We start from the raw sequence: 21,797 nt of genomic DNA on the forward strand, positions 1-21,797 counted from the left end.
AGACTGTAATTAAAGATACTCAAACTAGAAGATAGGTTTCAGAGTAGCAGCCGTGTTAGTCTGTATCCACAAAAAGAAAAGGAGTACTTGTGGCACCTTAGAGACTAACAAATTTATTTGAGCAAGTACTCCTTTTCTTCAAACTAGAAGAGTGAGTGTGGAAAGATGAACATTCTGAAAGTAAAAAGATAAAAAAATGTTTATTCTGAACTAAAAATTCTATACAAATCAAGGGAGAATTGTCACAGAATCATAGAATTTAAGGCCAGATCATCCAGTCTGACCTCCAGAATATCACAGGCCACCAACGCTACCCAGCTTCCACACACTAAACCCAACCACTGAAATGAGACCAAAGTATTACAGCCTAGAGGAGACCTGCCTATTATGTGCCACAGGCAGAGAATAGGAGGGATCAAGATGCACCAGTGTCCAAGGTTCCAACAGTGACAGGGAAATTATTAAATTAGATATACCCAGATAATCCTTAAAAGTGACCATCACTCATACACTCCAGGGAACACGACCCCCTACTCTCCAAGGTCACTGCCAAGCTGACCTGAAAAATTTTTTTTTTAATTTTCAGGCTGAATTTGTTCATGGCCAGTTTATACTCATTTGTTCTTGTACCGACATTGTCCTTCAGCTTAAATAGTTCTTCACCCTGGTATTTACCCCCTGTGAAGGCGTTCTGCTTACCACAGGTGTGCCTCCTTGTGGCTAAGCTAGAAGTAAGCTCTCATCCTATCTGGCACCCCTGTCCATCAGTTACTCACACTCCCATCTCCATGACTCAGGGTGCTCCCTCTTCATGAGTCAGCCATCTACCAAGTCACTATATAGTTCTCCCCTTCTGGGGTAACCAAATCCCACCAGACAACCTGTCCAGATGCAGTCTCAGACGTTCTTCTTTTTCAAATCTAAGTCCAGTGTCAATTTCCTAGTGACTGGAAGCCCACACACTACTCCAAATTCCAGCCCAGAGACCCTATGACTACCAACCTGAGTCTGCTCTGTCTCTGATTCTGTTGCTGTTTCCCTTGGCTCCTTCCTATCTCACCTGTTTATCTCCTTGCCTATCTCTGGGTTTATCACTAGGGATCCCACTGCTCCTGATGGCTACTTCACCTCTCTCGGCCTCTTGCCAAACTCCCTAGTCCAGTTCAGGACCCCAAGGCTTTCTCTTCCCCTGGATTTCCTCCTTGTTCCTGGCCAATTTTCTGTCTAGGGAACAACTGCAGATCTCATCCCAGCAGCCCCTTCCTGCCTTCTCTGACTGGTTTTATACTCCTATCCCAGCTCCTCCCTCACCTGGGCTTCATCTGCAATTAGTGCTTATCAATCCCTGGCTTCCTTTCAGTTGCAGCATATAAAGTTAATTTGCCCCTCTGGCCCACATTAACCCACCCAGAGCTTCTGTAGGGTGGACACCCCATCACATTCCCTAATGTATGTACAGAGTTCAGACATATCACTTCTCAGCCTTCTTTTTGCTAGTCTAATAAAGCTGAGCTCTTCTAGTCTCCTCGTAGAAGAGAGGCTCTCCATTCCCCATGTCATCCTAGAAGCTCATCTCTGCACCTGTTCCAGTTTCAATTACTTTTTCTTGAACATGGGTGACCACAATTATACACGGTGTTCCAGATGAGGTCTTACCATTGCCTTATACTGTGGCATTAATACTTTTCTCTCTACTGGAAATTCCTCGCCTAATACATGCTAGGACACATTTGCATTTTCCACAGCCACATCACATTGGTGGCTCATAATCATCCTGTGACTGACCCACCCACCCAGGTGTGTCTCATCCTCTGTTGCTTCCAACTGCTGAAGCCCCCATCTTGAAGAAGAAACTCATATTATTTGACCCTAAGTTGATTACCTTGCACTGTGTACTATTGAATTTCATTCCATTTCCATCTTCAGAGTCATCCAGATATTCTGATCCTGCTTTGTAGTGATGCTGCCTCTCAGCTTTGTATCATCAAATATCATTAGGACTCTCCCAATATTTGCACTAATGTCATTAATAAAAGTATTGACTAAGATTGGTCCCAAGATCAATCCTTGTGGAACTCCACTAGTCACCTCTCTCCAGTCCGATAAGTCACTTTCAGCACAACCTGTTGCTTTCTTCTCTTTAGCCAATTCCTTATCCACCTTACAATGCTTGTACAGATCCTCATCTTTCCTAATTTAATAAATAATTTCCCATGTGGTACCATATCAAATGGTTTCCTGAAGTCCAAGAATATTATATCTACTATATTTCCATTATCCAAAAAAACAATTATTTTCTCAATGAAGGAAATTGTGTTATTCTAGAATGATTTACCTTTGTTAAACTCATATTGCATTACATCTCCTTTATCATTTACCTCTTTGAATTTAAATATTCTTTTGCTCACAATTTGTTCTAAAACCTTGCATACTACTGAGGTCAGACTACCCGGTCTGTAATTGCCTGCATCACTTTTATTTTCTCTTTCTAAAATATAGGATGTTAGCTATTCTCCAGTCATAGGGTCCTACATACTAATAGATAGATTTATTAAAAATCCTTGTTACTGGATTAGCAATCTCCTGGGCCAGTTCTTTCAGTATTTAGGGATGGAAATTATCTAGACCCCACTGGATTTGTGCAAATTAAGCTATTAAAGTTTTTCTTCTACCTTCAGTGTGGTAATTTCCATTTCTAGACACTCATTTCTATCATCGTACTGACTTCATGCACATGTTGCATATTATCATCCTTATTGAAAACCTAGGCAAAGTATTCATTTAGTTTTTGGCACATACCTAGATTAGCTTTAATCTCCTTCCGATCCACACTGCATAGTGATCCGATCTCACCCGTCCCTAGTCTCTTTTTATTTATATAACTAAAAAACCTCATATTATTTATTTTAATTTCCTTGTCAAGAACTAATTCAGCTTTATTTTTAGTAGTTCTCACTTTATTCCTATATTTTATAGCCACTTCGGTAGCTTTCATTCCTGATCAACCTGTTTTTCCATTTTCTGTAGGTTCACTGCTGACTCCTAATAACCTTTTTAAAGTGATTATTCATCCAGATATGGATATGGAGCCTTTCCATACAAGAGTTTTCCCCTTGTTTGGATTGCAAATTTCAGATAACTTTTGTGTAGTTGATTTGAAGAAATTCCAAGCCTCCTCTGCATTTAAGTCCTTGAGTGCTTCCAGCTAACTTCTTTAACTAATTCCCTTAATTTCCCAGTCTGCCTTTGTGAAATCAAAAATAATTGATGATCTGGTTTTGATTATCCTTCCATTTAATTTAAACTGAATCAACTCGTTATCAATCAATCCAGGGTTATTTCCTACAACCAGCACTTCTATAACGTCCCAACTACTTACCAAAACCAAACCTAAAATTGCATCACCTCTTGTTGGTTTGGTGCCGATTTCATGAAGAAAGTTCTTATCTGTCATATCCAGGAATAAGTGGGTCCTATCAGTATTAGTGGCATTTATTTTGCAATCTATGGGCTTGTCTTCGCTACCAGGTAAGTCAACCTAATTTACACTACTCCAGCTATGTGAATAACGTAACTGGATTCGACATAGCTTAGGTCAACTTATCCCGGTGTCTTCACTGCGTTGTGTTGATGGGAGATCTTCTCTGATCGACTTCCCTTACTCTTCTTGGAGAGGTGGAGCACTGGGGTCGACCAGAGAGCACTTTGCCATTGATTTAGCAGGTCTTCACTATACCCACTAAATTGTCCCCTGCTGCATTGATTGCAGCAGTGTTGATCTCCCGTGGTGAAGACTAGCTCTATTTCTGGGAAGTTAAAGTCTCCCGTTATGGCACATAATCGTCCTTGATCCATTCCAGTGGGAACTGGTACAGAATGAGTTTAATGATAATGAATTCATTCAAAATTTTATATAAAACATAGGAGACAAAGAGCTCAGTTGTGTAGTCAAGAATATTGCTACAGCATTAATGTTCGCTCTGGAATCCTCTAGACTATGGCAGAGTTTACAACATTAAATATATGGTGGTGTCATGGTTAGAGCTGCCTTCATCTCTGCTCTCTTTCTGGTGTCTCCAAGTGTACCCCCTCAAGGGTTAGGCCTTGTTCGCTTACCTGTCTTGGGTGGAATTTCACAATTCACCCACCCTTAGACCAAGAGCTGGGTACAATGTACACCTGTCTATGCTAACCAGCTATTACTGTGCAGGTGTGCCAGGACACCTATATTCCTTCCTTCTGGGAGCCTGTGATCACTGCTATACAGTATCCAACTGGCTTCTTAAAACAAAGTAGGTTTATTGGCAAATGGAACAAAGCATTAGAGAAAATTATTTCAAAACATGCGTGTTCTACAGTTTAAATACACTTTACCACAAGCTAGTTACAGGAACAGAACAGGGACAACCTACATTGTTTGATGAAGACCAAGGAGCTTTTTGGACCCAGCCTGGTCTCTGTTTTCTTTGCAGTAAGTGTGCACCACAGTCTGTTCTGTCTCAAGGAAAACTCTCTTCTCTCAACTCCCCTCTGCCCCCTTTGTATCCTTGGACTCAATTACCATATTGCTCAGTGGCTTTTGTTACAGAACCTAGGTGTGAAGTCTTCCTTTTACCTCAGACTGTTTTTTGCCAGTCAGCCCTACACAGTTTTGTCATAAAAAGGCAGCTTTTGTCAACAAAACAGTGGAGGTGTACCCACTACAATGCTACTTTTGGCAACACAGCTCCCGTTTTACTGACAAAACAAAACCACCTCAATAAAAGGTATAGAACTTTTTTTGGCAAAAGTTAAAGTGACAAAGCGTCAGTGTAGATGCTGCTATTTGTTATGTCACCATAACTGGCCCAGTATCCCACAATGACAACTGTGACCCATCTGTACGCTGATTTGAACTCGGCTGCCCTGCATTCAGCACAAAGGTACACATCCCTCCCCTTTCAAAGCTCCAGGAAGTTCTGACAGATGAGCCGGCTGCTTCACTTAGGCAGCAAACTGCAAATCATTAATGTGGAATCCTGCTCTCCCCCGCACTAGTAACACAGCATCAGGACAGGCTGCTGCTGCGGAGGGGTTGTAGCGGCGGGTGGGGAGATGGGGGACTGCTGTGCTGTGGAGAGCCAGGGAGGGAGGCAGGGGCTGATGTGGGAGGGGGTGTCCCCCTCCTCCTGCCTCAAGACTGGTTGCTTACGAGGCTGCTGTCTGAATTAAAGAGACAGCATGCCAATACACTCACTCTCCCCCAACACACACTCTGTCTCTGTCTCCCCCCCCCGACACGAACACACACATACTCGCTGTCATACCCTTCCCCCCCCATACACTTCAGTTGAAAAGCAGCTGGCAATCTAACAGGATACCCATTTGTATTATGGTGTTGAGAAGCCTGCATCATATGACACTGTACCTCCCCCATGAGGCATTGCATAGAATCATAGAATACCAGGGTTGGAAGGGACCTCAGGAGCTCATCTAGTCCAACCCCCTGCTCAAAGCAGGACCAATCCCCAACTTTTGCCCCAAATCCCAAATGGCCCCCTCAAGGATTGAACTCACAACCCTGGGTTTAGCGGCCAATGCTCAAACCACTGAGCTATCCCTCTCCCTATTTATTTATTTATTTATTTATTGCAAACCCTTCCCAAAGCACCCTGTGGCCAGTTGCACAGTGGGATAGCTACCCACAGTGAACTGCTCTGTGTCAATGCAAGAGCTGCTAGTATGGTTGCACTCTGCCAACACAAGGAGCATAGCGTGGACATGCAACAGCAGTTTCATTTAAGCAGTGGCTCTCTGTCAACAAAACTCTGTCGTGTCTCAGTGGTCTCAGCCAGCCAGCCCATCGAAGAGAATGCCCCTGTGATGACTGTTTCATTTTTTGGCAGTTAGACCCATTCAGCCTTAATGACTTGCAGTTAGAGTTCTTGTGTGTGCAGGGGTATGTGCTGGAAGTGGCTGCTTCCCTCGACATTCCAACACACCACCTCAGGAATCCGATTCATAAAACACATTTTGGCACACAGATGCCTGTTCATTACTGAGCACCTCCACATTTGTCACAGGTGGAAAGAGTGTTTGGGTCTGGCACAAATGAAATTGAACTCTGAAACATTCCATCAAAGTCACCAATCTCTCAAATGAAAATTGACGACTAGACATTTATATGAAAGAAACGGATACAAAATAAATTGCATGATAAAAGATAGGCATGCTAGATTTTAGGTGGATTATTGTATAACAAATTTCAAACGTCACTTTGCAGGAGCTTTAGCCTCTGGCCCACAAAAATGACTCATGAGAGGTCTTTTCTGGGAAACTATGGTTTGCTACCTTTGATGTAAAGAGTACATGTAGACAAATCAAAATGAACACATCAAAATATTGACAGCAGGTCAAGGTTTGTGAAAGTTCAACATAATTCCATTTGAATGGTGTAATGTTGAAGCTACCTTTGAAAATTTTGAAAAAACTTTACAAAACATTTTAACTTCATTAATGAACTCATCAAGCCACGAGGTTCTACCCAGATCCAAACTTTCCCAAAGTTTGTGTTTTCTATTCTTGGGGTTTTGTTCAAGCTCATCTCTCAGTCCTAGATGATATTCTGGTGTATACCAAAATTGTTGATTAAGATGTAAACCTCTTACAATAGACTTTTGATAAACTGAAAGCATCCAGTTTAAAACCAAGTCTAAACAAATGTGAATTGTTTAAGAGCCCAGTAATTTAAACAGGGCTTTTCATCAGTAGGACAGAAAATTCTAACAATGAAGAATTTGCCTATTTCCACAATCATCAGAAAAGTTGCTGATTTATAGGACGTTATTCCTATTACCATAGTTTTATGCTGGGTTTTGCATTGATTGCAAGGACTTTGCACAGGTTAATGGGGAAAGGGCAAAAGTTAATCAGCAGTGTATAGGATTGTAAAGATGCATTTCACCACTTAAAATAAGTACCACCGACAGCATTAATTCTGGGGCACCAAAGCTTTGAAATTATTTTTGTCATGGACATGGATTGCAGTGATACTGGGTTAGAAGACAGAGGTGTAGTTCTACTTCTACTACCTAGCTCTTATAGAGAGCTTTTCACCAGTAGATCTCCAAGTGCTTTAGCTCAAAACTGAATAGTAGCTATCAGCAATGGCATGATAGTTGGATTTGTATCTATGTATGCAAAATAAAACCCAAGGATTCAGATGTACAATATTTTACTTTGTGCTGAATCTTTGCTTTCTACATTACATACACAAAGTATATTTAGCCATTTTAAGCAAACAAGAGCTATGTCTACATTGCTAGCCAAGGGTGTGATTTCCCTGATTGTGTACAAATTTTTATGCTAAGTACAAACCTGCCTGAAACTAGTGGGGATGCACTTGACATGGCTCAGCCATGCCTCCACTGCCACTATCTATATTAACGTGTCTTTTCATACTCGCATTAGCTCAATCAGTGTGAGTATGTGTACACCAGAGGGGGAATCACACCCTTTGCCTGCAGTATACACATAGCCAAGGCTACCTGTTTTTAATTCCTAGAAGAGTGAAGATATGATTTGTGACATTGTGCTACATTAACTCATAAAAGCTTTGTTTTCCAAATGGAAATACATTTGTTTATTAATCTATAATGTGAAACAAAAGCTACTCTGATTTTGGAAATAAAACTTTAAATATCGGAGTTGAATTTTAATGTCTGTTGTTCTCACTGTTTATAAAACTTGCCAGACTTATCTTAAGACCATTGGTCACACTCTGGTTCTCATTTCTATTTCTACAGCTTTGAGAAAATATATGCAATTAAGTATGATAGTTTGGCTTCATTTCCTAATATATGGTTGACCATGGAGAATTCTCCTAGCTAATGTTATTAGAAAGTCTGTTTAATTGGATTCTAACATTAACAGTAATGTTATTACTTTGTCTGTAGGCGTGTTTAGCTGCAACTTCTGATTCCTTACATGCTTGTATCTGTTCCTGTTTGTGAATTATTAGAATCGTCATTAAAATGGAGAAACTAAAAAAAGAGGATTTTAAATAAGACTAAGTTATTTCCTTCTGAAAAGTACAAACTGTATTCTCAGAAAGTTTATTCAGCAACAATTTTATTGCAGAATGGTATTCTCCATGGCCAACCATATATTTTACTGCAGAGGCAGAGAACAAAAACTGACAACAGTTCAGCAAACAAAATAGTCCCTAAATAGACCTTACCCTTATCACACTAAGGATCTTCACAATAAGGAGTGCTACATTATATTGGCTGTGGAATAGTTTCCCCAAGGGAAATTGGTAAAAGCTCTGTTTCTTAAGACAGGACTGGATAAAGCACTGGAAAATGCTCTGTGAGGAAAAATTCTATTTCTAAGTTCTATGACTCAATTTGACCAATAGAATTTAACAACTCAGGAGCATCAGAAATCCCAGAAAAGATAAGGAGGTTATGTTGGAGGGGAGAGGGAACCTCTTTGAAAAAAATTACCACTGCATCTGTACTTTAATGTTTTCCCTATAGTGCAAGTCCTTTGAGGAAATCTGCCCTCTAGTCATGAAGATACTCCATAGGCTTGTGTTCTTTCTGGACTCCTCACTATTTAGAGATATGTAAATACCTACAACTACTAAAAATGCCTTTTTTCTACTACTGGCCAGAAGAGTGTGTCCCCTCCTATTGGACTCTGATCCAGCTGCCATGATCCATTGATTTGTGACCTTTAAGCTTGATTCCTGAAATTCATTATATCTAGGAATGAAGCTGCCAGCCCTGGACAATCTCTGTTTGGCCTGAATGGAGCAGCCCACATATGCAGTGATGTAGGCCACCAGCACTACATCAGTGCTCCATTCTCTGCTTTGCCTCTATGTGGGAATACAGAATCAAATTCTCTGTTTTGGTTCCTGTATTCAGGACCTCCACAGGATTGGCCCAGGTTACCTGAGGTACCTCTTCTCTGTGGCAGCCCACAGTAGCTATGTTCCACTAGAAGAATTGATCTGTCAGCCACAGTTCAATTGTTACAGTCAAACGTCATGAGACTCGTGAATAGTTTTTGCACAGCTGTGAAATCTGCTGATGACCACCTCTGAATGGCCACAGATCTCACAACAAAATGCAACACTCCTTTATTTGAATTAGTTTTTTGGTGAGGCAATTCTGCCTCTATTGAGTTGACTCTGATATTATTGACTCTTGTCAGTCTGGAAACCGAGCTTAGCCATGGGATTGGTTCTTACTGACTATGGGACCATTTTCTTATGCCTTACATATCCATGCATCCAGGCAGAGTTCCACTAGGCAGTATCAATTGACTCCCTTGACTTTCTTGAAGCAGTGGGCTTCCACTGAGTCCAGGTGGCATTCCCTTCTCACTCCCATCCCTCTTTTCCTTTTATTTTATTTATTTGGCTCTGGACCCCAGCAAGTGTAACACCAGCCCTCGTGACCCCATTAAAATGGGGTCATGACCCACTTTGGAGTCCCGACGCACAGTTTGAGAACCATTGTTCTAGCATGTGGCAGGGAGGGCACTGCACACCAGGAAAGTTCCTTTTCCTCCTTCTCAAAGCTAATTGGAGTCTCCCAAAATAACACATGGAAAAACACCAGACAACCTCATTTTAACTTGAAGAATCTCCTGACCTCCAGTGTGTGTGATTCAGCATACAGCAGACAGTGAAGTGTGTGAAGTGGTCTGAGGTAGGAGTGCAGATGTTGCTATGAATGTGGGAATGAGGCTTGCTCAGCTCCAAATTTATCAAGGCCAATGGCGAACAAAGTTGTTATTGCTGAGAGGTCTATTTAAAATGAATTTGGTGGTCTCGGTCCAGTTCCCTGTAGGCAAGTAATAGCAGAAAGCCATTGGTGCTGACTGCAGTGCTGTTGGCAGTCTCAGCAGAGGGGCTCAGGATTGAATGAACACGTAAAGTGTCACTAGGGTTGGCTCTTCCAGGTCAGGGTTAAGGCATGTTACTGATTGTTGTTACCCTGCTGCTGCACCTGTTCTGTGGATTAATAGAACAGTTCAGCCTTCAGAGCTGTCAGTCCTGTCACCTTTCACAAGCCTTAAATACACACACAGACAAAACCTTTGAAAAGAGGCTGGAAATGATAGAAACCTTTAAAGCTACTGTACCGTATTGACACACATACATTTGACTGTAATATGTACCACAGTGCTTTGTGACATGCTTTGGTTAGTTAATTATTACTAAAACAAATTAGAAAAATATTTTTCCACTTCAGCCGCTAGCTGGCTTTCACAGATGGTGGTGAGTGCAGAAATGTATGAAGCTTGGCAGGTTTGCTTTGTCGGGGTTTGTGCAAACAAATTCATGGCCATGAAAAACACCTCACGGACCGTGAAATCTGGTCTTTTGTGTGCTTTTACCCTATACTATACAGATTTCACAGGGGAGACCAGTGTGTCTCAAATTGGGGGTCCTGACCCAAAAGGGAGTTGCGGGGGGTGGTCACAGTATTGCCACCCTTACTTCTGCACTGCTTTCAGAGCTATACAGCCAAAGAGCAGCGGCTGCTGGCCAGATCCCCAGCTCTGAAGGCAGCACCCTGCCAGCAGCAGTGCAGAAATAAGGGTGGCAATACCACACCATGCCACCCTTACTTACTTCTGCACTGGTGCCGTCAGAGCTGGGCGGCCGGAGAGCGGTGGCTGCTGACTGAGGGCCCAGCTCTGCAGGCAGCAGTGCAGAAGTAAGGGTGGCCACACCATACCATGCCAGCCTAACTTCCGTGCTGCTGCTGGCGGCGGCGCTGCCTTCAGAGCCAGGATCCCGGCCAGCAGCCGCCACCCTGCAGCCGCCCAGCTCTGAAGGCAGCACCACCACCAGCAGCAGTACAGAAGTAGGGGCAGCAGGACCACAACTCCCCTGCCCTACAATAACCTTGTGACGCCCTCCCCCCCTCCCCCCCCCCCACACACACACATACAACTGCTTTTTGGGTCAGGACCCCTACAACTACACCACTGTGAAAGTTCAGACATAAATAGCTGAAATCATGAAATTTATTATTTTTAAAATCCCATGACTGTGAAATTTACCAAATGGACTGTGAATTTGGTAGGGCCATAAGCATAACTTCCTGGATAATTCTATGGAGCAGATTATATGCAGAGTTCAAAATGTGGAAGACGAAGTTGGTGTTTCCTTAAAGGTGTCAGCTATTAGTTCCCAGCCTCATGGTGACTCTTTTATACCATATACACAACACTTGAAGAAATGATGGCTCGTGAAGTGGCTAAAAAACTGGAGGAGGCCCAAGTGCAGTTTTTCACAGGTGTCCCATGGGACCAAAGAGACTTTCCTGAGTGGGCCCCAGGCCAGAAGACATTTGGCTGGTGATGCGAATGCACAGGCCAATGGAGATGGAATGGCCCATGTGAAGAGCAGCTCGGATACCTGCTACTATGTGTCTGCAGACATTGGTGGCTAGAAAACCACAATGTTGTTGGACTAAGGATCTGAAGTAAATCTGATTCATGTTAAACACCCTGTACTGAGAGGGAATAAAATTTGTACTGCAGGAGTTGAATTGGAGTAGAATCATCACCTACTGCAGACAACAGGAAAAATCCAGCTCCTTCTGAACTTGGGGTGTCTTCATAGAAAATTGACTTTGGCTGTGGTCACTAATATTTCTAGCACTGTTGGGAGTGGATTACACCCAGCATCATAAAAACTTGTTGGATATTCATAGAACTCGCTTGTCTCTGGCCAATATTCAGATACCCCTACTGTGAGTAGGAGGAAGTGTGGACTCCAGGTGTGTTGTTTTATATTCAAGTAAATCCACTTATCTTAATAATAATTCATTGCTAATTACTTGACAACAGACTTTATTAGATACATAGTTAACATACATACAGACCATCTTAACTCACATGATAAATCTAACAAAACAAAACAAACAGCCTCCTCCCACTATCAGTTCACACACCCTGAAGATTCTACTAATTTTTTAAGCCAAAGTTGACACCACATCTCCTTTCTTTTCTTTGTTTTTAGCACAAATTTATTCATCGATATACATCCACCTTAACAACTGTAACAGATCTCCTTTGACACAATAACCATCTAATGTCTGTGTTATTGAAGTTGTTCTTATTAATCTATAATGATAGGAACTGTGCTCAGAAGGCCCCTGTAACAAAAGAGGTAGTACCTCAATCTTATAGTGTCATAATAGAGACATGCACTATCATTTACTTTCGAATGATAGTTTGTGATCTTCTAGCAAACTAATTCTTTTGATACAAACTTGACTCATATTTGTATTTATTCCTTTCCTTATAGCTGCCTGGAAAAAAACATCATGTTTCTAATTTTTTCTGTTAAATAACAACTGTACAGGTGATAAACCTTGTTATAATGGCGATGTTCTATACTTTAATAACACCAAATATAAATTAGTGCTCATTTCTTCAGCTTTTGTTAGTCATCTTTTTACTATTTTAACACTTTCTACTTACCCATTAGATTGTGGATAGCCTGGATTTGATGTAATATGTTTGAACTCATATGCTATGGCAAAATCTTTAAACTCTTGACTGTGAAATTGAGGTCAATCATCAGCCATTACCATATTGGGAATGTCATGCCTTGAAAAAACTGATTTAATTTTACTAATGACATGTGTTTTCTAGTATAGATATTTCAGGAAAATGTGAAAAATAACCAACAACTCTAACATATGCATGTCCTTTATAGTCAAATAAATCCTAGAAGCTGGGAATGGATGACAGTAGATGGATCACTCAATGATTGCCTGTTCTATTCACTCCCTTTTAAGCACCTGGCAAAAGACAGGATACTGGGCTAGATGGACCATTGGTGTGACCCAGTATGGCTGTTCTTATGTTCTTAAAACTACTGTGGACTACTTTGAATAGATGTCATAGATCTTGACATTTCTATATTTTTGACATATGCCACATTCTTTTATATAGTCCTCTATGTTTGGATTCATTTGTTGCAAAATCAGAACCTATTTTGCTCTATGTTTTTACATATTTCTATGACTAAATATCCCTCATGTATGCATTTCAATATCTCTGCTGTTAACCCTAAAAGAATTACTACTCTATTACCTTTAAACAGAATTTCTTCAACTACTGATAAGTCTTGAATAAATTGATTATATAGCTTTGGTATATTATATCCTTTTTCAATAGCTGTGCTCCACACTGGGGAGCAACTCTTAGGACCTTAGAGGTGCTTCCACCATACCTACAGGGGGAGAGAAGGAACAGCTCCCTGTGGTGGCTCAGAATTAAGTTGTGGTGAAGTCAGGTCATCATGCAAAAGTACCCCTAAGGATAAAAGACTGCTTCGGTGAACCTGTAAGAATGTTTGAAGCTACCAATATTAAGTCAGGTTTGTTGTTTAGCAGAACTCTGTTTCCAGCTGGACCAAAGGAGGAGTTCTGGGTAAGAGCAATTAATGGACTGACCAGGAAATGTAGCTAGTGAAAAATCAGATGATGGGGACAGCGTCCAATGTAGCTAGTGTCTCAAGGCCTCTCACAGGGGCAGAGGTCAAGACCGTGAAGCAGCCCTGTCATAAAAAGAGCTAGGGGTTGACTTGGCAGAAGCAGCTGTAGGAGGCAATGAAAAGAAGTGTTTTGAACAGCTGCTCTTACGATGTGCTAGTGTGTTCTCTAGGAATAATGAAGAACTTGGCATGTGTGATTGGTTGCAACATCGGATGGTTTTCCTATGGGGTAGGTCCCATGTCATATTCCCCTTCTGTATCGGGTTACAGTGAAAGAGAAGCTAAAATCACATTCTGGAGTATGGCCTGATTGAACAATGTATTCACCATAGGCATCCCCAACTGTAGTTGTAAAAAAAACCTAACGGAAACTGGAGGATATGCAATTGACTATAGGAGTCTTAATTCACAGGCAGTTCACGATACATACCTACTTCCCCACATTGGATAAAATGTCCGGAGCAGAATATTTTAGTAGTTTTGTATTGGTATCTGGATACTATCTAATTAAAGTGGCACTTGAGGATCGAGAAAAAAACTGCCTTTGTGACACCCTGTGGATTGTTTCAATTCTACAGAATGCCTTTCAGACTCATGGATGCACCAAGTATGTTTCAGAGGGTAGTAAATGGCCTAATCCAAGTTTTGAGAACTGAAGACATCCTCACATATTTAGATGACTTCATTTGTTTCCATAAAACATGGGAGGGACATCTGGTAGGAATGTGAAGTATTCTAAAGCTTTTTAAGGAGTCAGGGTTTAAAGTTTCAGGAAACAAATGTTAGTTTGCAAGGAATCTCGTCACCTTCTTCAGGACATATAGTTTATAAAGATGAGTTGGAACCCTAATCCTAGAAATTGAACATTATAAAGGACTAGAAGGCTCCCACAAACCTGGAAGAGGTACAGTGGTTTCTCGGCCTCTGTGGATTCTACAGGAGATTTGTAAAAAAAAATTTGCAGAGCAGGCAGTGCTGTTATACAAATTAATGAAGAGCAAGATTGTCTGGATGGATTAACACCAAAAAGTGTTTGAGTCACTGAATTTAACCATTCTGTGCTTAAATTCACAGATCAATCCTTCCCATTCACGGCAACCTGTGCTGCATCAAAGGTTGCTGTCAGATTTGCATTTGAACAAATTGAGCTTGATTGGCACAGAGTGGGGTCTTTTGGGGATCACAAGTTAAATGAGAGGGAAGCCAAGTATTCAGCTACAGAACTGGAGAGTCTAGTTATTGTGGAGGCACAGAATTCAGTGTAAACACGCCACAATGCCCTGAAGTGGCTCCTTACAAAGCACAACCCAAAGGATGTCTGTGGAGATGGATTCACAAACTGTCTGAATATACTTTCACAGTTCACCATATATCTGGAAAGCAAATGTGGGTGCAGTTGCTCTCAGCCAGGTTTGGGCAGCGAGAATAAACTCAGCCAGGTCTTGTGAGGATATCTATCAAGAACAATCGAAGGACCCTGAGTTCCTTTCTGTGCACCAACAGATCTACTGAAGGAAACCTAGCCTGTGGAGGGTCAACTCAGTTCAGGAATGATTATCCATTGATCCAGCTACCAACTTGCTGAAATATTATGGTAACAGGATTCTCTTGTCAGCAAGCTTACAGAGAATGGTGCTGGAGTGTCTTCATGCTAACAAAGCATCAGGCTGCCTGGGTTATGAAAAGACATTGAGCTGGTATCAGACAGATTTTTTTGGTTGGGCTTGGCTGCTGATGTGAAGGACTGGGAACTTTCCTGTCTTACCTGTCAAGGAAGGAAAGTGCCGACAAGAAGAGGTAGAACTCCTTTTTGAGGAAGTGCCCCAACCTAGTAAGCTCTGGGAGTTCACACAGATTGACTTGAAACGCCCTCTACCTGAAACACCAGCTGTAAATCAGTATTTGCTGGTAGCACACGACATCTTTTCAAAGTATGTGGTAGCACAACCACGGAAGGAGAAAAGGACTGAGACAGTTAGAGATGCATTGACAAAACCTGGAGGGTCGCAGTTTGGCCCCCGAGGCTGCATTCGCAGTGATCAGGTGAAGGAATTTGAATCATTGGTTGTGGCACAAGGTTTGCCAACAACTCCAGATAACCAAGGTGCGGTCCAGTGTTGCCCACCTGCCAAATAATAAGGAAGTAGAAAGAATAAACTTCACTTTGTTTTATGCTTGGAGTCTCAGTCAGTGGAAAGACCAGCAAGACTGGGATTCAAAGTCACCTGTTGTCACCATTGCATATAACATCAATCAGTACTCAGCTAGCCATTATTCTCCTGATGAGATTATTTTTGGACTCCACAAAACCACGCTTCTCTGTGACTTGATGTGCAGGTGGCAATAACTGCCATGGTCCTCTGCACCTATCCAGGTAGGTAATGTGACTGAGTCATATATCAGGGACCTGAGGACAGCATTCCAGAAGGTGGAGGGACAGATGAGCCAGAAGTGAGCATGCCAAGCACAAAATACCAGGAAAAAGGAAAATAAAATGCCCATCCAGGAAGGAGAGAAGGTATGGCTATGTAACTGTAAAAAGCAACCTGGAACAAAGACCAAACTTACTCCTTTTTGAAGGAGTGATTAAGAAACTAAATCGCTGGCGAATACAAAAACAAGAGCTCGCCCCTTTGTAGTGCAACAAGAACTGGTGCACAGATTCATTGAAAGAAAGGTGAGGGCAAACACTAGGGATGTTCAACAGCTATACAAGAGAGATGCAAAAGAGGATTTGGTGGTATTCCAATCCCGAGCAGATGCCTATGGCTTGTAATGGGAGACTGGTTGTAGAGGATGAATTAGGCTACACAGCCTTGTGAGAGGACGCAGCTATATTGACTCTGGCCGTTAGGCCACACAGCCCTGCGAGAGAGGGTAGCCATATTGACTCTGGCCATCAGGCCACATGATCCTGCGACAGAGGGCAGCCCAATTGACTTGGCCATCAGGCCAAGGCCATCAGAGAGGGCAGCCTGATTGACTCTAGCCATTAGGCTATACCACCCTGAGACGGGCCTGATTAACTCTGGCCACTAGGCTATACCACCCTGAGGCTAATGCTGGTCAAGTGGACTTAGCCATAGGGCTATAACACCATTTCCCTGCACCTAAAGGGAGAATGGGGGTGCACTTGTCCCCTGAGAGTGCTAGTTGTTATCTTAGTGTTAAACTGAGATTGTGTACAATATAAATATGTCATGTGGGCTAGAAAAATGCATCACATGGGCTGATTTTTCTTAGAGACTGGAAATTTGACACCCCTGCTGTAGATTTGCTTATAAATCCACTGGGCCAAATTTATCTATGTTATAGCCATGCAACCTGGTTGAATTCAATGGAGTTGCACAGGTGTAGCTGAAAGCAAAATTTGACCCATTGAATTCACTAGAGCTGGACAAATGACCCAGACAATCTGCTTTCTGCTTCCATCTCCCACACTCCTAAGGGAAAATGCCTTGATCCACCCTGTTTGGTGAGCCATTAAACCCTGATTCAGTGAAGTACTGATTTATTGGTCTTTTCCCAGGGAGACTACACAGTGAGCATGATCAGGAGGACTTACTTCCCCTCACTCCCTGTTGTTACTGTCTTTCCTTGTTTGCTGGCTTGCACTGTCCTCGTGGAGCTAATTTTCACAAATTCCAGGCAATTACAATAGATCGATAAATCCACACAAAATAGCAGTCCATTCTCCTGTCTGAGTACAACAGCAAAGAAGACAAACACATTCTAGCAGGTTTTACAGACAACATGATTGGCTTTCACCTACTCTTCCTTTAACACATTTTTTCAGAGCTACAAGAAAGAGATTTTAGTATGTACAGTAAGTTCACAAAGAGCACTTTTCAAGCTACATGTAGGAGAAAAGGAATATTTTTAGCACTAAAATAAAAAGTAGTTAGCCTGAAAAATAAGGACGTCACAGAGAGCTACTCTAGCTTCTGGTTAAAGTCTAGCTTAACAAGGAGTATAAAACCATGACTAAAATATTCATACTCCATCATAGCCCTAAAATGTAATGGAATTGTGAGTTTATTCATCTTTGCTAATGATGCAGAAGGGTGAAAGAAGTCCTAAACAATGAATAATAATGCAGGAACTCAGATTGTAGAATCAATATGTCAGATCAGTAGAGCTAAGCTTCCTTATAATGCCTCTGTTCCAGTGCAATAGAGCTTACCTTCTGAATTATATATGTATTGACATAATTACATAAATATTGACTTTGCTTTCTATAAGGCCTTTTTCAGTCTCAGTGTAATTACAATGTCAATATGTATTGCATGTAATAACATTGAATTTAGACTTGTTAATTTTGACTGATAGTGGCATGCCACAGGTTATTATATAGGATAAGACAGTTAGTCCAGAAGTATGCACACAAAATGGAAAGCAAATGACAATGCTGTTATCGCTGAATGTGTCTCCAGACCCTTCTACTTATGATTATTGAACCAGGTACTGGAGGTGTAATGGATGACTGTAATATCCTTGTTTCATATTCTGGCAGGGAGGAAAAAAACTTCTTATATATGTTCCTAAAGTTCAGAAACATTCAACCAGAAGCTGAATAAGGGTCTGTTTTGTTTACAGTTTGTCTTAGAACGTGACTTTTTGTTGTGATGTCCATTTTTCTCCATGCGAAAATGGAGGCCCTAAAATTCTCCATCAGTTACACCTTCTTTTCATCTAAATTCTGGATTCACACACCTGAAAGTTCTAATAAAATTATTTCCATCTTCTTTCAAATTTAAGATGTGAGTAGTTGACTTCTGGGTACTCCTGGGACTCACAAACTATTCACTTCAGTCTGAGAATATTTGCTCAGCTATAATTTTATAATAACTGCTCTGTCCAGTACTGGTAGGGCTGTAAATTACTTTCAAGGATAAATTGCCATATAGAGTGGCATGTGTTTCTAGATGCAATTACGCAGAGTTTTGAATTTGGCAGTAACATAAAGAATTAGAAACCAAACTGTGACAGTCTGTGTGCTCTGTATATTTAAATTTGTTCTAGCTGTATCATGTTGCCAGTCATGGGAAAGCGTGCATCATCCTGTATTTTCTTATTTGTCTCAGCAGGGATGCCAGACAAGACAAACCTCAGTGACGTAAAGCAAATCCATCAAACAGACGGTGACAGCACTTTAGACACAACTGGAGCAGGATGTACAGGCACGGTTGCTTATATGACATTTACGCTGATTAGTGTGGTAACATTACTTCTCAATCTTTGGTAAATGTGCAGCTCTATCTTGATATAAGCATCTCATTGCAGTCTGTTTGTTCTCCCGCACAAGCCTGGAATAAGAGATTGAATGTAGCCATATTTATGGTAGCCTGATCCTAGGTCGAGATATTGACAAAATTGTTTGCTTGTGTAATATATTTTGTAGGGTTTTTTAACACCTGTATAATTAACCAAAATCATATTTCTTTTTAGAATATTATGTTACAGATATAATACCAGTATGTTGAACTTGCTGAACTCTGAACTACTTTTAAAAAAGAGAAACCCAATTTAACTTCTCAGCATTTTTGTACTTGAAAATTCTGTCTCCTTTCTGTTTACAGAAAAATGTCCCTTACAAGTCTTAAAAACTAGAATTTGTACATTGCATGAGTAAATGGGTGAAATTTTAAGCCTAAACTATTTTCTGTGAAAAATAAAGGTTACACACCACTAAAACACTTTAAGAATTTATGTTAGTTTTGGTCAATTGTTCATGTCTTAAAACAAACAAATGCCAAAAAAGTCAAAATGTTTCATTTTGCCCTTTGCAAAACAAAACATTTAGATTTTTTTCATTCAGACTGACTACCTGTTTTGAAATTTCCTTCAAATTTATTTAAAAAAAAATCAAAATTCAAAATCAAAATGAAATATTTTGTTTTGGGTACAACAAAACGTTTGACCCCAAAATCATTTGCACAGTTCTACTGACAAAAAGAAATACATATTATAAACAGATAAAACTAATTTGCGAGGGGTTTCTTTTAATACATCAGGAAAATTAGATATTATGCAATACTTGTGGGTGTGTAGGTACACATGATTCCATCTTGGCCAGAGATAACAGCAAATTCTCATGCCATATGGAGATGATGGAATCTGGAATGTTGTATAGTACTGAATGTGTATTGTATAGTTCTGTTACCAGTCACTAATTACATGTTCATATTTGATTATGTTAATTGTGACTGATTCATATCCCATTGTATCCAGAATGTCTTCAAAAATATTATCTTGTTTCCTTCCTTTGCAAATATATATATTTAGAACTGTATGCACATACTGTACTTAGAAGTCTTCCTCGTCTGTAAAAATACATTTTATATTAGACTATATATAGAATATAAAGACGGATATAGAAATATTGTGGTTCCTAAATGAATAACATACAGGTAAACAGAAACTGTGTTTAAAAAAACCCAGCCCAACATTGCTAAAAGCAGCTGAATGCCCAGGCGTCATTAGTAGACATACCAGCCTATGTGTACATTTAGTCTGCCTACTGTTCCATCTAGTCCAGCATACTGTCTCTAAGAGTGGCCAGTACCAGATGCTTCAGAGGAAATTGAAAGAAATCCCAGAGTAAGCAGTTCAGAAATAACCTCTCCATAGGGAAAGATTTCTACTAATATCCATTAGTTTAAAGCTGACGTACATCTGGAAGCACTTTTTCTATTCCAAACTGTGGTTGTTGCTGCTCTTTTAATCCTTACTACTGTGACTGGAGCAGGTATAATTTTCAAAAACACCTCAGAAATCCATTTTCAAGTAGTTTGCGCCCTTAGGAAGTTTTGAACATTTTACCCATTGTCCATGTAAACATCCAGCCCTTTTCTGAATCCTGCTAAACTAAGGCCCAGTTATATCTCGTGGTTTTGCAGAGTGGATTTTTTAAAATAATCTTTTTGTATTTAAAAAAACAAACAAGGAGTCTTTGTGACACCTTAGAGACTAACAAATTTATTTGCGCATAAGCTTTCGTGGGCTAGAACCCACTTCACGGCTACCACTCTGAAACCTGTTTTTGTATTTTGTAACTTGTGAAACTTAAACTGAGGATGCTAAAAATACCATCCCTGTAGGTAGATAATCCATATGTTATTATAGCACTGGGTATCAAGACCATTAGACAGTGCATACTGGAGTGTCTCACTACAAGTGAGAAGTTGGTGAGCAGTAGGTGTGAGACAGGTTTATGGAGCAGCTATTTTTAGACGAGAAGAAGATGGTATGGGAAATTGCATTATTTATTTGTATCACAATATACTACAACAACTAAATTTAAATAGATGGACACATTTTGCAAAATGTCTGACGGCCTTACTTAGTAAAAGTTCAGCTATTTTTCTTGAACTTTTTTTTAAAAATCACCTTTAAATGGAGTTGCCATTTGAAAGAAAGAATTAAAATGCACTATTTCTCATGCAACAATGTTTTCCTAGCACTTGAATAAATATTTAAGGTGTCATCTTTCCTGAGTGTCGTCACTGAAGTTGGTTCGGGTGCATTTACTTCTTTAGGAAGCAGGTAGTGTTGGTGTTTTGCAAATGCCACGTAATAAAAGATGAATCATAACTGCAGCCACATAACAGGTAGCGATAAATATATAATACTCTTTTTTTTCTGAATATGCCAAATTTAATGTTAACAATTCCATAGCACCTCTTTAGAAGTATAGATTAAAAAGTAGAAGAAACAACTCTTGAGAGTTAGATGGTTGCTTTGTTTTATTTTTAAAGTGCAGTTTTACTTTGCAAATCACTATGTAAAAGTATCTTCTTACTCAGCAGATCCTGCACTGTGTGTTCAGAATCATATCTGCTGAAAATGGTAAAAAAAAGTGTTTTACTACTTATATTATACTACTGCTAGAGAGGCAATGTAGCTCTGGAACAAGGAGCTGAGTTCTATTCTTGCTTGCAAATCTTCCACACTTTATTAACATAATTCCAATTACAGACTCTTCATACTGGTGATGCGTGAGCCAAAAAGAGCCCAGCTTGACTTTCAGATCTGATACTGAGTTTGCATGCCTGGCACTGAAACAAAAAAATTTTTTTTTTAAATTTAGAAACAGAACATACTTGATGAGGAAATTGGAAAGAGAGAACATGTAGCACCCGATGAAGCCATTTTTACAAAATCATGTTTCAGAGAACAATCACACCTTAAAGAGTAGATTGCTATAGACAGCTATGCATTGGTAAAAACATTATTTTTAATGTTTAAACTGTATTTTCAAAACACTGAAAGTACTAGTAATATG

General features: G+C 40.3%; 1 protein-coding gene across 3 annotated transcripts in view; it reads left to right on the top strand.

The window, feature by feature from the left end:
* GPC5 (glypican 5) overlaps positions 1-21,003 on the top strand; it is a 1,139,255-nt gene extending 1,118,252 nt beyond the window's left edge. For 2 of the 3 annotated variants that reach the window (XM_075129298.1, XM_075129300.1), the window contains exon 8: positions 18,598-21,003. In XM_075129298.1, coding sequence (XP_074985399.1) covers positions 18,598-18,758 — 161 coding nt within the window. In that variant the 3' untranslated portion in view covers positions 18,759-21,003. The remainder of the gene's footprint in view (positions 1-18,597) is intronic. The other variant, XM_048853218.2, reaches the window with a different exon arrangement.
* Positions 21,004-21,797: the final 794 nt, after the last annotated feature.

The sequence above is a fragment of the Caretta caretta genome, chromosome 1 (genome assembly GCF_965140235.1).
Source record: "Caretta caretta isolate rCarCar2 chromosome 1, rCarCar1.hap1, whole genome shotgun sequence".
Classification (NCBI taxonomy): domain Eukaryota; kingdom Metazoa; phylum Chordata; order Testudines; family Cheloniidae; genus Caretta; species Caretta caretta.